General features: G+C 38.4%; 2 protein-coding genes and 1 long non-coding RNA gene across 3 annotated transcripts; all 3 read right to left on the reverse strand.

Moving 5' to 3' along the window:
* Window positions 1-1,355: 1,355 nt before the first annotated feature.
* LOC136449342 (uncharacterized) lies at window positions 1,356-3,298 on the reverse strand. Its single transcript, XR_010758013.1, has 3 exons — window positions 3,089-3,298; window positions 2,777-2,898; window positions 1,356-1,673 (listed from the first exon to the last, which is right to left on the reverse strand). It is a non-coding gene; the product is annotated as an uncharacterized lncRNA (long non-coding RNA).
* A 326-nt stretch (window positions 3,299-3,624) lies between these two features.
* On the reverse strand, window positions 3,625-11,064 carry LOC136420251 (cubilin-like). Its single transcript, XM_066407101.1, has 12 exons — window positions 11,001-11,064; window positions 10,436-10,616; window positions 10,120-10,241; window positions 8,996-9,190; window positions 8,035-8,184; window positions 7,039-7,128; window positions 6,635-6,739; window positions 5,712-5,918; window positions 4,850-5,084; window positions 4,533-4,654; window positions 3,969-4,203; window positions 3,625-3,778 (listed from the first exon to the last, which is right to left on the reverse strand). The coding sequence occupies exons 1-12, from the start codon at window positions 11,062-11,064 to the stop codon at window positions 3,625-3,627; spliced, it is 1,860 nt and encodes a 619-aa protein (XP_066263198.1).
* A 1,100-nt stretch (window positions 11,065-12,164) lies between these two features.
* Window positions 12,165-14,745, reverse strand: LOC136420252 (deleted in malignant brain tumors 1 protein-like). The gene is made up of 5 exons (XM_066407103.1): window positions 14,594-14,745; window positions 14,322-14,434; window positions 13,758-13,992; window positions 13,442-13,563; window positions 12,165-12,412 (listed from the first exon to the last, which is right to left on the reverse strand). Exons 1-5 carry the CDS (start codon window positions 14,743-14,745, stop codon window positions 12,165-12,167), a joined length of 870 nt encoding a protein of 289 aa, XP_066263200.1.
* Window positions 14,746-16,012: the final 1,267 nt, after the last annotated feature.

Below are 16,012 nucleotides of genomic sequence, written 5' to 3' on the forward strand. Positions count from 1 at the left end.
GAGGTTAAAGCTGTTAAACGTTAGGTGAACGTACTTTCCTTCTGGTACGGTGATCGTCAACTCACAGGTCTGATCATTGTCGTAGTGCTTCGGATAGTTGGGTGATGTCACATTAACTACAGGAGGAGCCGTCAGTATTAAAGGGTGGACCGGTCCGAAAAAAAAAGTCCCGGGAAAAATAGTGGACCGGTTGTAGGACCGATAAGAAAATATACCATAATATTGCGTAGCAATATCTCCTGTCACAAAATATACGACATGTACCAATCGATCACACAAACGCCATGCAAATGAGAAAGAAAGCTTTATAAACGATACAAAATGGGCATTAGTTATTTGTTTAGTAGAAAACCGACAAAATAATATTATGTTAACACCACTGACGTCTGACTACGTTGTTTTCGCGCAGGTGCGTGGCCGTGGTGCCGACAGGACACGCGATCATCTTAACCCTATATTGACCGGCCTTTTTTTAGACTTCCTGGACGGGGGGATCATTCGACACACACACCCCCCCACACTAGTTGCCAATATTGTCTCTCTATTTAGAACCATTAGTTACCAATAGGTCCCCATCAGTCGCCCAAAAGGTGTCATTTATTTTGTAAAAATTAATAACTCACTTCAAGGTTTGGTTGCTCTAATAAATCTATAAACATATATCATTGCACATACATGATACAAAACACATAATAAAGGGACATCTGGTTTATTGTTCGTATCAGTTCGTTTTGGTAATTTCTGTCATTGTAAAAGTAGTCTAACGTTACGCTTAGATCTCATAATATGTTAATCATGTAACACCATGTATCATTAGTGAACATCCTTTAATCACTGATTATCTTTTTATGCGTTTTAGTCTTTTTACATTGCGGTTTCCTATACCCTGTTCAGCAGGGCTCCATTTGCAAACGCGTCGCGCGTCAGTGTGAGTGCTTAGCAACTGTGCGCAACTAATTGGTGACTGTCATTTGCATCCAGTCGCCAACTAGATGCATCTCAGTGAGAGGGGCCCTTAAGTATCTTCTGTTTACGGTGCACACCCCGGTTCTTCCGAGACCGGGGTAGTGCGCGACAAAAAAGTGACGAAAGTGTTTCGAGGGGCTGGAATTGAGTTCACATTTCTCATAATGTGCTTCGAAATGATATCAAATACTAGCATGGCTGGAAAGCGTATGAATTGGTGAAAACTACGTTTCCGTTCGAACCGTATTTCGGGGTATCCATCCACGTTGATAGTGAAATGTCCCTTGGCCATATATATATATATATAGAGAGAGAGAGAGAGAGAGAGATGTATATATATATATATGTAACAAAGAAAATATTTTATGAAGATGCTGTCCTATGTTTTTCTTGCTGCAGTTTTTTTTTTGCTATTCGGGCTTGGTCGCATTTTCTGCTTATTCTGTGATCGTTTGTACAGCCTGTTATATGATTACGTTGTATGTTTCGCTATATCACAGTTTCTTTTCAACATATTAGTTGTATTTGTATCGAAAAAACATAGCATTTCAATGGCCAATTGAACATTATTTGTAGCACTTATAGAGACCAGTAATTTTGCCTGGTCTCCAAAATGATATATATATCCTACCGTACTACAATAGTCACATTACCTCCTGGGAAAGCCATCAGGTTACCGTCACACAAAGCGATGGGAGTCAGCGTAGCTAAGACGTAAGTGTAAGAAAATAATGAGTAACACTTGTTATTTCTATGTCCCTTGAAACCTTGGGTTACATCAGAGAAGAGCTGTTCAAAATATCATAGATTAAATAACAAAATAATAAAATTTGCATTCTACAAGACATCACAAAATAACTTAAAAGTATAAATTATTCCACGCCTTTAGATGTTCGAAGCATGAAAAATTTTATTTGATACAATTAAAAAGTACGTTTCTTTCCAGATGAAACAGCTTGCCACGATCTAACTTAAAATTTCGTTAATCTTGATATGTATCAAAATATTGCCAAATCTATGCTAAAGAGGAGTGACAAACAAACATAAACTGTTTTGATAATCCATTATTGATAATACAAGCATAAACTGTTTTGATAATCCATTATAGATATTTCGAAAATAATTAAAATTCTCATTATCATGATTTATTCAAAATAGAGAACCCACATTTTGCTGTCAAACTCCCATTTTTTCAACACTTTCTGCGTCTTATTTTTTAACAGAACAATAGAATCGATTGTAAAATAATACTTTCATAACATAAACACTTTATTGAATACGAAAATTTAGAGTATATGCGAAAAGGGTGTCTCATTAAATTATGTGACGCAGTCTGCCACCTAGACAAACACACACATGTACCATTGTTAGGTTTCACTACAAAGGTCATTTTCTGTTGGCTTTATAGTGATTGCTGTTGATTTATTGTTTTATCAATCAAGCAGAAATATTCTGATATGGTTGACTTTCTGTTACTGGACAAACAACCTCAAGGGAGGGATAGTTTTCAGATGAAAATGTGATAGATGTGCGCGCATTTGTCCAACTACGTCTTTTGTATCTTTTTGTCATTTCTACAAGGATTGCCACAACATATTTTAGTGTGATGACAAGTCATATGAGTTTCATTCTGACCTAACCTGTTTTATAGTGCATGCAAAACCCTTACTATGTATTGAAGGTAACACAATTTTTGAATTTTCATGTCGTTTTGTCAACGAAACCAGATCAAAGGTCAAATTCTGGCAAAGCATATATTGACCTCTTCAGATAACAGAGCAAACATGCTCGCTGAAATCAAACACCTCACCTATATAGAAGAACTGGAACCCTTGAGCCGTGGCACTTCCGTCAGATGTAAACCTCACGAACATCTGGGTAGATGTGCTGATGATAGTAGGAACATACACGGCTGACATGTCACCTGTCAATCTAGAGTAAATGGCAGAAAAATGAAGGTCAGACTACCAATATTTTTCCTTGGTTCATAACGACACTCTGAAAATTGCAAGCTTTAGATTCTACAGCTGAAAGATATTTGCTCTCGGAATTTACTCTATTTGAATCATAACAATTAATCTATATATTATATTAGGAATTGTTCAGCTGATCCTGTTGTTACCGTTGTAACTGAGCTGCGTTGTCGCTGTCCCCATCGTAGACGAACAAAAAGTCATAATTTCTCTCAGTGAAGAAGTTGTCAAATGTCAAACGAACTATATTTCCTTCAGGTACGGTGATCGTCCAGTTACAATTCTCCTTGTTGCCGTAGTCATTGGGATAGTTCGGTGATGTCACAATGCCTACAGGTGGAGCCGTCAAGTTAACTCCACATCCAGTACCACTGGTCGGTGTTGCTGTGTTTGAAGGAGTGATAAATGCCATCAACGGTCTTCAATGTAGCCTGTTATCTGGATTTTGTCCAACTATACGTCTGCTGTATATTTTAGCGTTTTTTTTTAAATGATTGCCATAAGACGCTTTGATATGAAAAATCGTGTGAGTTTCACTCTTACCACCTTGCTGCACATTGCATGTCCAACCCTCAACATGTTTTGGTGGTAGCTTGATTTTTGAACTGTAATGGCGATTGGTCAACGAAACCAGTTCAAAGGTCAAATGCAGGTAAAGCATATATTGACCTCTTCAGGTAACAAATCAAACATGCTCGCTGAAATCAAACACCTCACCTAAGTAGGAGAACTGGAACCCTTGAGCCGTGACACTTTCGTCAGATGTAAGCCTCACGAACATCTGGGTAGATGTGCTGGTGATAGTAGGAACATATACGGCTGACATGTTACCTGTCAATCTAGAATCAATGGGAGGAAAAGGAAGGTCAGACTATTAATATTTTTCCTTGGCTTATTATGATACCCAGAAAATTGCAAGCTTTGAAGTCGACAGCTAGAGGTCATATAATGATTCGCCTTCACAATTTACTCTGTATCATAACAACTGATTCACTCTATAAGGAATTGTTCAGCTGATCCAGATGTTACCGTTGTAAGGGAGCTGCGGTGTCGCTGTCCCCATCGTAGACGAACAGAAAGTCAAAATCTACCTCAGTGACGAAGCTGTCAAATGTCAGACGAACGATATTTCCTTCAGGTACGGTGATGGTCCAGTCACAATTCTCCTCGTTGCCGTAGTCATTGGGATAGTTCGGTGATGTCACATTGCCTACAGGGGGAGCCGTCAAGTTACCTCCACATCCAGTACCACTGGTCGGTGTTGCTGTGTTTGAAGGAGTGATGAATGATATCAACAGTCTTCAATGTAGCCTGTTATCTGAATTTTGTCCAACTATACGTCTGCTGTATATTTTAGCGTTTTCGAAATGTTGCTATAAGACGCTTTTATATGACAAATCGTGTGAGTTTCACTCTTACCACTTTGCTGCACATTGCATGTCCAACCCTCAACATGTATTGGTAGTAGCTTGATTTTCGAACTGTAATGGCGTTTGGTCAACGAAACCAGATCAAAGGTCAAATGCAGGTAAATGATATATTGACCTCTTCAGATAACAAAGCAAACAAGCTCGCTGAAATCAAACACCTCACCTATGTAGGAGAACTGGAACCCTTGAGCCGTGACACTTTCGTCAGATGTAAACCTCACGAACATCTGGGTAGACGTGCTGGTGATAGGAGGAACATGTACGGCTGACATGCCGCCTGTCAATCTAGAATCAATGGGAGGAAAAGGAAGGTCAGACATCTCAATATTCTTCTTAGCGTCATAATGATACCCAGAAAATTGCAAGCTTTGAATTCGACAGCTGGAAGTTATACAATGATTTGCTTTCACAATTTACTCTATATGTATCATAACAACTGATTCATTCTATTAGGAATTGTTCAGCTGATCCTGTTGTTACCGTTGTAACGGAGCTGCGGTGTCGCTGTCCCCATCGTAGACGAACAGAAAGTCAAAATCTACCTCAGTGACGAAGCTGTCAAATGTCAGACGAACTATATTTCCTTCAGGTACGGTGATGGTCCAGTCACAATTCTCCTCGTTGCCGTAGTCATTGGGATAGTTCGGTGATGTCACATTGCCTACAGGGGGAGCCGTCAAGTTACCTCCACATCCAGTACCACTGGTCGGTGTTGCTGTGTTTGAAGGAGTGATGAATGACATCAACGGTCTTAAATGTAGTCTGTTATCTGGATTTTGTCCAACTAAACGTCTGCTGTATATTTAAGCGTTTTTGAAAAGATTTTCATAAGACGCTTTTATATGAAAAATCGCGCGAGTTTCACTCTTACCACCTTGCTGCACATTGCATGTCCAACCCTCAACATGTATTGGTGGTTGCTTGATTTTCGAACTGTAATGGAGTTTGGTCAACGATACCAGATCCAACGACAAATGCCGTTAAAGTACATATTGACCTCTTTATATAACAAAAGAAATACGATCGCTATCATTAAAAATCTCACCAGTGTAGGAGAATATGAACCCCTGAGCCGTGTAAGAATGGCCAGATGTAAACCTTAAAAGCATCTCATTAGATACGCTGGTGATTGCGTAGACTGACGCTTCACCTGTAAAGCTGGAAATGAAAATAAATCTTTCTCAGTTCTGTTTATATTACCAAGAAAATATCGATGCATTTAATTCTGAAACCATCAATTCACATCATTAACCACCCTCTGTACCGTCCAAACTGTTCGGATCCGTCATAAAATTACTTGGTCGTCTAGGCTATCACCTATGCAGTTGTGTAGCACTGTCACCGTCTTTGTCGTAGATGGTCAAAGAGTCGGCATTCTCGAGTTGGAAGCTGTGAAACGTGAGACGAACGGTATTTCCTTCTGGCACGGTAATCGTCCATTCACAATTCAAATCGTTGCCGTAGTAATTGGGATAGTTCGGTGACATCGAAAAACCTTTAGGGGGGGCCATCAGCAGTCCTCCACATCTAGCATTACTGATCGGTGTTGCTGTGTATTTAAAGTTTAGACAAATAGATAAAACTATATTGAGCTATACGTGGGAACACGCAGACCTAGACAAAGACAAAGAGTTCAAAGTATGAAAGTTTAATATCACACTATCAAAAAAAGAATTTAAAAAAAACTTTCCTCATATGCACTTAAAACTTTCTTCAAATATTAAGTAATTTTTTGGGGGTTAATGACATTTTGTGCACGAGTTAAGAATTTATTTCTTACTTAATTTTTCCTTGCAATATTTTTCTTGAAGATAGAGTACTCAATAAAGGGAATTGATAAATTCTAATATTTTCGTATGACAAGAAAAATGTTATCGCTAGACAAGAAAAGAACGCATCTAGACTTGAATTTCTTGAAATTCTTGATGGTATAAATCTTCTTTTAAGATATTATATTCACTCGTGAAAGTGTTCTATAACGTGAGTATTTCATCTTAGTTTTTTTTTCATATTCATTCTTGCAATCCTTAGAATATGAAAAATCGTCAAAGAGTCATAAAACAAGGAAAACTTGAAAAAAAAATGGTAGGGTGGCAAAGTCTTCTGTTGCATTCCCTCGGAAATCATGTAAATGACGTTTTCTCATCTTCGAAATAAGGCAAGAATTAAATTCCCACTAACTAATACTACGGAATTATATAATATTCTTTAGTACGGGTCTTAACGCAAGAAAGCAAAGATGCACGATGTAATCAAACGTCTTACCTCTGTAGTTGAACTGGAACCCCTGAGCCGTGACACTTTCGTCGGATGAGAACCTCAGGAACATTTTGTTAGATGCACTGTTGATGGGGTCGACTGACACTTCACCTGTTAAGCTGCAAATAAAACGAAAAGTTTCTGGCTCTATTTTTTGTTTTACAGAAAATGTTGCAGATATAATACTTCTGAAGTCTTCAATTAACATCATTAATCACTCTCTGCATTATTCATACTGCCCTACTCTTTAGAAAAATTGTTTGGTCTTTCAGGTCATCACCTCTGCAATAGTCTAGCACCATCAGTGCCTCCATTATAGATGGTCAAAAAGTCATAACCCGCCTGGAGGTTGAAGCTGCCAAACGTGAGACGAATTGAATTTCCTTCTGGTACCTTGACTATCCACTCACAAGTCTCATTGGTGCCATAGTTATCGGGATAGTTCGGTGATGTCACAATACCTTCAGGGGGGGCTGTCAGGGTACCTCCACATCCAGAAGCTACGTGCAAGAAGGTAATGAGTAACACTTATCATTTCTCATGCACCTTGAACCCTTTGGTTATATTAGAGAAGAGCTTTTCAAAACATAATAAAATGCAATATGCAATAATGAAATACCTTTTTTTGTACATTTATGACTCGAAGGGCTAGGTACAGGTGGTCTATGGTATCATTAACATATAAGAAACATATACATGAACGTAAAGACGACGATACACGACTTGAATACATAGCAGACGAAAGTGTTTTGCTAGGCAAGCTGAGTAGAGCCAACATCTCGCTTCTGTATAAATGTAGAAATACAAATGTATACGTCGTACTTACTATAGATATTCTTTCTATATGATGCAGTTTACCATGATCTAATTAAAACTTCGTTAATCTTTCACTTGATTTGTAGCACAAATTGTCAAAATCTATGCTGAAGAGGAGTGATGTTGTGCGTCTCCGTTTCAATATGGACTTTTTACAAGCAATTATGCAATGCTGTATGTTGTTAAACAATTTAATCCATTATTTCTTGCCGTTTCAGCACAAGGGAAGCCATTCCATCAAATGAATTCTAATTATCCAACCATCTGCAACAAAGCAAACATATTGGCTGCATTCAAAACACCTTACCTGTGTAGGAAAACAGGAACCCCTGAGCCGTTACACTCCCGTCAGAAGTAAATCTTACAAACATATAGTTTGAAATACTGGTGATGGAATCGGTTGACACTTCACCTGTATATCTAGAGATTAAAATAAATTGTCATGTAACCCAGATAATATCGAAGCTTTGAAATCTGATAGTCGCATAATGAATCACTATTCATCATTTAGACTGATCTAATCTACTAGAAAATTGTTTGAATGGCCAGTCACAGTTACCTCCGCAAGCATAATCTACTGCTATTGTCACCATCGTAGATGTCCAGAAAGTCACAACAGTTCTCGATGTTGACCCATTCAACCGTGAGACTAACGGTGTTTCCTTCTGGCACGGTGATCGTCCAACCACAATTCTCATTGTTTCCGTAGTTCTTCGGGTAGTTAGGAGATGTCACATAACCTTTAGGGGGAGCCATCAGGGATCGTCCACATAAACTGGGCCGTGGTCCTGTGTATGCTAAAATTCAGACAAATACATAAAAAATTGTTTTCCGAACACGCAGACCCAGACACGAAAACAAGTTGTTCAAAGTGCAAAAGTCTCATCTTACCAGGAGATCCGTCAGGAGACCTCAATATGTTGCTGTGTATGAGATGATAAATGACAACAAAGTTTTTGATATAGCCTGTAATCTGGATTTTGTGCGACTTTACGTCTCCTATATATCTTATCGTTTTAAAAGGATTGCCATAAGACGCTTTGATATACAAATATCGTGTGAGTTTTACTCTGACCGCTTTGCTTCACATTGCATGTACGACCCTCAATATGTACCTTGATTTTCGAATTGTAATGGCGTTTGGTAAACGATACCAGATCCAACGACAAATGCCGTTTAGTGTATATTGACCTCTTTAGATAACAAAACAAAGATGATTGCTGTCATGAAACATCTTACCTGTGTAGGAAAATTTGAACCCCTGAGCCGTGCCAGAATGGTCAGATGTAAACCTTACAAGCATCTCGTTAGATGCACTGGTAATCGCACAGACTGGCGATTCACCTGTAAAGCTGAAGACGAAAATGAATCTTTCTTTGACCTGTTTATGTTACCAAGCAAATATTGATGCATTAATTCTGAAACCATCAATTCACATCATTAACCACTCATTAACCCTAACCCTAACGCTATCATCAAAACTGCTCTGATCCGTCCAAACATTTCTTAGTCGTTTAGGCCATCACCTCTGAAATTGTGTAGCACTGTCACCGTCTTTGTCGTATATGGTCAAAGAGTCAGCATTCTCGAGTTGGAAGCTGTGAAACGTGAGACGAACGGTATTTCCTTCTGGTACAGTGATCGTCCACTCACAATTCTCATTGTTTCCGTAGACCATTGGATAGTTCGGTGATTTCACATAACCTTCCGGGGGAGCTGTCAGGGATCCTCCACACCTGGCTGATTCTGTGTATTATAAAGTTCAGACAAATAAATCGGAAAGATTTTGCGCTGTACGTGCGATCACACAGACCCAGACGAAAACAAGCTGTTAAAAGTTTGATCTTACATGGGGATCCGTCAGGAGACCTCTACATGTGCTTCGTATGAGGAAATGACAACTTACATCAACGTTCTTTACCTCTCATCCGAACGATCGATTTTATAGACCCCATACTGCTATGCCCATATGAAAAATTTCTGGTGGACCTTTTTGTGATCATATCAAGTAAATATAATGCAAGCATATGCTTTCTCGATAATATATTATAGCTATTTTGACAAGTTTGACATGTACCATTGTTAAGCTTCTTCACAAAGGTCGCTTTCTTTTGGCTTTTCAGTGATTGCTGTTGATTTACTGTTTAATCCACCCATCAGGAACATTCTGACATGGTTAAAATTTGTGCTCATCATCATGATTGATGCAGTCTGATTAAAAACGCCATTCTACACTAAAATACTACCTTTTTTAAAGTCGGTATCATACATGTCTACGTAACAATGACTTGTTGCTATGATAGCAATGGTAATGACTTTCTGTAAATGGACAAACCCATGGAAGGAATATTTTTTCCGATAAAAATGTTGACATGGCACGCATGAATCTGCTCCTGGCACCTGGATTTGTCCAACTACGTCTTCTGTATCTTAAATTGTTTTTACAGGATTGCCGCAAGATGTTTAAGTGTGATTAAAAGTCATGTGAGTTTCATTCATACCACTTTGTTTTACAGTACATGCCAATTCCTTAGTATGTATTGAAGGTAACACAATTTTGAAATGTTGATGTCGTTTGGTCAACAATACCAGATCAAAGGTCAAATACAGGTAAAGCATATATAAACCTATTCAGGTAACAAAGCAAACATGCTCGCTGAAATCAAACACCTCACCTATGTAGGAGAACTGGAACCCTTGAGCCGTGACACTTTCGTCAGATGTAAACCTCACGAACATCTGGGTAGATGTGCTGGTGATAGTAGGAACATATACGGCTGACATGTCACCTGTCAAACTAGAATCAATGGGAGGAAAAGGAAGGTCAAACTATCAATATTTTTCCTTGGCTCATATTGATACCCAGAAAATTGCAAGCTTTGAATTCGACAGTTGGAAGTTAAATAATGATTTGCTTCCACAATTTACTCTATTTTTATCATAACAACTGATTCATTCTATTAGGAATTGTTCAGCTGATCCAGTTGTTACCGTTGTAACGGAGCTGCGGTGTCGCTGTCCCCATCGTAGACGAACAGAAAGTCAAAATCTACCTCAGTGACGAAGCTGTCAAATTTCAGACGAACTATATTTCCTTCAGGTACTGTAATGGTCCAGTCACAATTCTCCTCGTTGCCGTAGTCATTGGGATAGTTCGGTGATGTCTCATTGCCTACAGGGGGAGCCGTCAAGTTACCTCCACATCTAGTACTACTGGTCGGTGCTGCTGTGTTCGAAGGAGTGATAAATGACATCAACGATCTTCAATGTAGCCTGTTATCTGGATGTTGTCCAACTAAACGTCTGCTGTATATTTTAGCGTTTTTAAAATGATTGCCATAAGACACTTTGATATGAAAAATCGTGTGAGTTTTACTCTTACCACTTTGCTGCACATTGCATGCCCAACCCTCAACATGTATAGGTGGTAGCTTTATTTTTGAATTGTGATAGCGTTTCGTCAACGATACCAGATCCAAGGACAAATGCCGTTAAAGTATATTTTGACCTCTTTAGATAACAAAGCAAATATGATCGATGTCATAAAGAATCTTACCAGTGTAGGAGAATATGAATCCCTGAGCCGTGTAAGATGGGCCAGATGTAAACCTTACAAGCATCTCGTTAGATGCACTGGTGATTGGGTAGACTGATTCCACACCTGTATAGCTGGAGATGAAAATACATCTTTTTTGACAGTGTTTATCATAGGTAAATATTGACGCATTGAAGAATTCTGAAACCTTCAATTCACATCATTAACCACTCTCTGTATCGTCCAAACTGCTCTGATCCGTAAGAAAAGTATTTTGTCGTTTAGGCTATCACCTCTGCAATTGCGTAGCACTGTCACCGTCTTTGTCGTAGATGGTCAAAGAGTCGGCATTCTCGAGTTGGAAGCTGTGAAACGTGAGACTAACGGTGCTTCCTTCTGGTACGGTGATCGTCCACTCACAATTCTCATTGTCTCGGTAGTCCATTGGATAGTTCGGTGATGTCACATAACCTTTAGGGGGAGCCGTCAGGGAGCCTCCACATCTAGCAGTACTGATCGGGGCTGCTGTGTTTGCTAAATTTCAGAAAAACACATCAAAAAGATCTTGAGCTGTACGTGCAAACTCACAGACCCAGATGAAAACAATTTGTTCAAATTATAAAATACTAATCTTACACTTTCACAAACGTTTACCACGATCTAACTTAAAATTTCGTTTATCTTCTACTTGATTTGTATCAAAATATTATCAAAATCTATTCTGAAGAGGAGTGGGGTTGTGGGTCTCCATTTCGATATGAACTTGTTACAAGCAATTCTGCACTGTTGTATGTTGTTAAACCATTTAATCCATTATTCTGTGCTGTTTCAGCACAAGAGAAGCCATGCCATGAAATACATTCCAATGACCCAATCATTAGCATCAAGGCAAACATACTCGCTGCATTCAAAATACCTTACCTGTGTAGGAGAACAGGAACCCATGACCAGTTGTAGCGTCGTCAGACACAAACCTTACATACATATAGTTTGAAATACTGGTGATGGTGTCGGCTGATTCTTCACCTGTATAGCTGGAGATAGAAATAAATCACCATGTTACCCAGATAATACCGATGCTTGGAATTCTAATAAAAGCAAGTCGTATAATGACTAATTCTGTGTCATTTAGACTGATCTAATTTTACTAGACTACTAGAAAATTGCTTGAATGTCCAGTCACAGTTACCTCCGCAACAATATTCTACTGTTACTGTCACCATCGTAGATGTTCAGAAAGTCATAACCGTCCTCGACATTGAAGCTGTCAACCGTGAGATTAACGGTGTTTCCTTCTGGCACGGTGATCGTCCACTCACAATTCTCATTGTTTCCGTAGGCCATGGGGTAGTTCGGTGATGTCACATAACCTTTCGGGGGAGCCGTCAGGGAGCCTCCACATCTAGCATTACTAATCGGGACTGCTGTTTTTGCTAAAGTTCAGATAAACACAATAAAAAGATCTTGAGCTGCACGTGCGAACACACAGACCCAGACAAAAACACGTTTTTCAAGGTATGAAAGTCTCATCTTACACTATCAAATTTATTACTATCTCATTTCCCTTCTTATCAAGGAAAAAAATTGTTAAAATTAATAAAATATTTGTGTTTAAGATATTTCGTCCACGAGTTAAGAATGTTTTTCTTACGTAATTTCTTCTTACGAAATATTCTTTGAAGTAAGGTTATTCAAGAAAGGGAACTGAAATATTCTAATATTTTCTTTTTCATATACATAATTGAAATTCTTGAAATGAGAAAATTTGCCCACAATTCAAGAAAAACTAGGGAAACTAGAAAAAAAATGGTATGATATCAGAGTCCTATGTTGCATTAGCTCATAAACCATGTAAATAAGGACCTTCTTTGAATGCATGATTTATATCTAATACAGTCCCACATTTCTTATCTTCGAAATGCAGCAAGAATTAAATTCCCCCCAAGTAATACTATGGAATGTATTATAGTATATTCTTATCAGTTATGTATCGAGGGTATATGAGGAAATGATAAATGATATCAACGGTCTTTAATGAATTATGATCTCTACATTTGTCAATTTTTAAGTACGTCTTCTGTATCTTTGATAGTTTTTACAATGATTCTTTCAAGATGTTTTGATTTTTCGAAATGTAACTTCGTTTTGACAATGATACCAGATCCAATGCCAATTGAAGGTAAAGTACAGATTTATCTCTTTAGGCAACAAAGCAAACGTGCTTGCTGTTCTCAAACACATTACCGTTGTAGGTGAAATTGAACCCCTGAGCTGGGAAACTTTCATACCACTTTGTTTTACAGTACATGCCAATCCCTTGGTATGCATTGAAGGTAACACAATTTTGAAATTTTGATGTCGTTTGGTCAACAATACCAGATCAAAAGTAAAATACAGGTAAAGCATATATTGACCTCTTCAGGTAACAAAGCAAACATGCCCGCTGAAATCAAATACCTCACCTATGTAGGAGAACTCGAACCCTTGATCCGTGACACTTTCGTCAGATGTAAACCTCACGAACATTTGGGTAGATGTGCTGGTGATAGGTGGAACATATGCGGCTGACGTGCCACCTGTCAATCTAGAATCAATGGGAAGAAAAGGAAGGTCAAACTATCAATATTTTTCCTTGGATCATGTCGATACCCAGAAAATTGCAAGCTTTGAATTCGACAGCTGGAAGTTATATAATGATTTGCTTTCACAATTTACTCTATTTGTATCATAACAACTGATTCATTCTATTAGGAATTGTTCAGCTAATCCTGTTGTTACCGTTGTAACGGAGCTGCGGTGTCGCTGTCCCCATCGTAGACGAACAGAAAGTCAAAATCTGCCTCAGTGACGAAGCTGTCAAATGTCAGACGGACTATATTTCCTTCAGGTACGGTGATCGTCCAGTCACAATTCTCCTCGTTGCCGTAGTCATTGGGATAGTTCGGTGATGTCACAAAGCCTACAGGGGGAGCCGTCAAGTTTCCTCCACATCTAGTACCACTGGTTGGTGTTGCTGTGTTTGAAGGAGTGATAAATGACATCAACGGTCTTCAATGTAGCCTGTTATCTGGATGTTTTCCAACTAAACGTCTGCTGTATATTTAAGCGTTCTTAAAATGATTGCCATAAGACACTTTGATATGAAAAATCGTGTGAGTTTTACTCTTACCACTTTGCTGCACATTGCATGCCCAACCCTCAACATGTATAGGTGTAGCTTTATTTGTGAATTGTGATAGCGTTTCGTCAACGGTACCAGATCCAAGGACAAATGCCGTTAAAGTATATTTTGACCTCTTTAGATAACAAAGCAAATATGATCGCTGTCATAAAGAATCTTACCAGTGTAGGAGAATATGGACCCCTGAGCCGTGTAAGATGGGCCAGATGTAAACCTTACAAGCATCTCGTTAGATGCACTGGTGATCGGGTAGACTGACTCCACACCTGTATAGCTGGAGTTGAAAATATATATTTTTTGACAGTGTTTATCATAGGTAAATATTGACGCATTGAAGAATTCTGAAACCTTCAATTCAAATCGTTAACCACTCTCTGTATCGTCCAAACTGCTCAGATCCGTCAGAAAAGTATTTTGTCGTTTAGGCTATCACCTCTGCAATTGCGTAGCACTGTCACCGTCTTTGTCGTAGATGGTCAAAGAGTCAGCATTCTCGAGTTGGAAGCTGTGCAACGTGAGACGAACGGTGCTTCCTTCTGGCACGGTGATCGTCCACTCACAATTCTCATTGTTTCCGTAGGCCATGGGGTAGTTCGGTGATTTCACATAACCTTTAGGGGGAGCAGTCAGGGAGCCTCCACATCTAGCATAACTGATCGCGACTGCTGCTGTTGGTAAAGTTCAGATAAATACATTAAAAATATCTTGAGCTGCACGTGCGAACACACAGACCCAGACAAAAATAAGCTGTTCAAGGTATGAAAGTCTAATCTTACACTATCAAAATTATCACTATCTCATTTTCCTTCTTATCAAGGAAAAAAGTTGCTTAAGATAAATAAAATTTTTGTGTTTAGAATATTTCGTCCACGAGTTAAGAATGTTTTTCTTACGCAATTTTTTCTTACGAAAAATTTCTAAGTAAGATTATTCAAGAAAGGCAACTAAAAAATTCTAATATTTTCTTTTTCATATTCATTATTGAAATTCTTAAATAAGAAAATGTGCCCACAATTCAAGAAAAACAAGGAAAACTTAAAAAAATGGTATGATATCAAAGTCCTGTGTTGCATTAGCTCATAAATCATGTAAATGAGACCCTTCTTTGAATGATTCATATCTAATACAGTCCCACATTTCTTATCTTCCAAATGCCGAAAGAATTAAATCCCCCCCCCCAAGTAATACTATGGAATGTATTATAGTATATTCTTATCAGTTATGTATCGAGGGTATATGAGGAGATGATAAATGATATCAACGGTCTTTAATGAACTATGATCTCTACATTTGTCAATTATTAAGTACGTCTTCTGTATCTTTGATAGTTTTTACAAGGATTCTTTCAAGATGTTTTGATTTTTCGAACAGTAACTTCGTTTTGACAATGATACCAGATCCAATGCCAATTGAAGGTAAAGTACAGATTTATCTCTTTAGGCAACAAAGCAAACGTGCTCGCTGTTATCAAACACATTACCGTTGTAGGTGAAATTGAACCCCTGAGCCGTGACACTTTCATCGGATGAAAATCTCACGAACATTTGGTTAGATGAACTGTAGATGGGGTCTACTGACACTTCACCTGTTAAGCTGCAAATAAAATAGATAGTTTTTATCATTGTTGTTGTTTTCGAGAAAATAATTGAAGTTGTTAAACTTCCAAAGCCAACAATGAACATCTTTAATCACTCTCTGCATTATTCATACTGCTCTACTCTGTAAAAAAAAAATTGTTTTGTCTTCCAGGTCATCACCTCAGCAATAATCTAGCACCATCAGTGCCTCCATTATAGATGGTCAAAAAGTCATAACCCGCCTGGAGGTTGAAGCTTCCAAACGTGAGGCGAAT

This window comes from Branchiostoma lanceolatum, chromosome 15, assembly GCF_035083965.1.
Source record: "Branchiostoma lanceolatum isolate klBraLanc5 chromosome 15, klBraLanc5.hap2, whole genome shotgun sequence".
In the NCBI taxonomy this organism is placed as follows: Eukaryota; Metazoa; Chordata; class Leptocardii; order Amphioxiformes; family Branchiostomatidae; genus Branchiostoma; species Branchiostoma lanceolatum.

What these genes read in the sequence shown, in the direction of transcription:
- LOC136420251 (XM_066407101.1), bottom strand. Translation starts at nt 11,064, where the DNA reads ATGCTTGTAAGGTTTACATCTGGCCCATCTTACACGGCTCAGGGATTC. An exon ending in ATTCATATTCTCCTACACTG is followed by an intron (nt 10,617 to 11,000) that starts GTAAGATTCTTT and finishes CTCCCCCTGTAG; the next exon opens with GCAATGAGACATCACCGAAC. An exon ending in CTATGGCACCAATGAGACTT is followed by an intron (nt 6,740 to 7,038) that starts GTGAGTGGATAG and finishes GCAGCTTAACAG; the next exon opens with GTGAAGTGTCAGTCGACCCC.
- LOC136420252 (XM_066407103.1), bottom strand. Translation starts at nt 14,745, where the DNA reads ATGGCCTACGGAAACAATGAGAATTGTGAGTGGACGATCACCGTGCCA. An exon ending in AGTGCTACGCAATTGCAGAG is followed by an intron (nt 14,435 to 14,593) that starts GTGATAGCCTAA and finishes TTTCAACTCCAG; the next exon opens with CTATACAGGTGTGGAGTCAG. An exon ending in GTTCGAGTTCTCCTACATAG is followed by an intron (nt 12,413 to 13,441) that starts GTGAGGTATTTG and finishes TCTGAACTTTAG; the next exon opens with CAAAAACAGCAGTCCCGATT.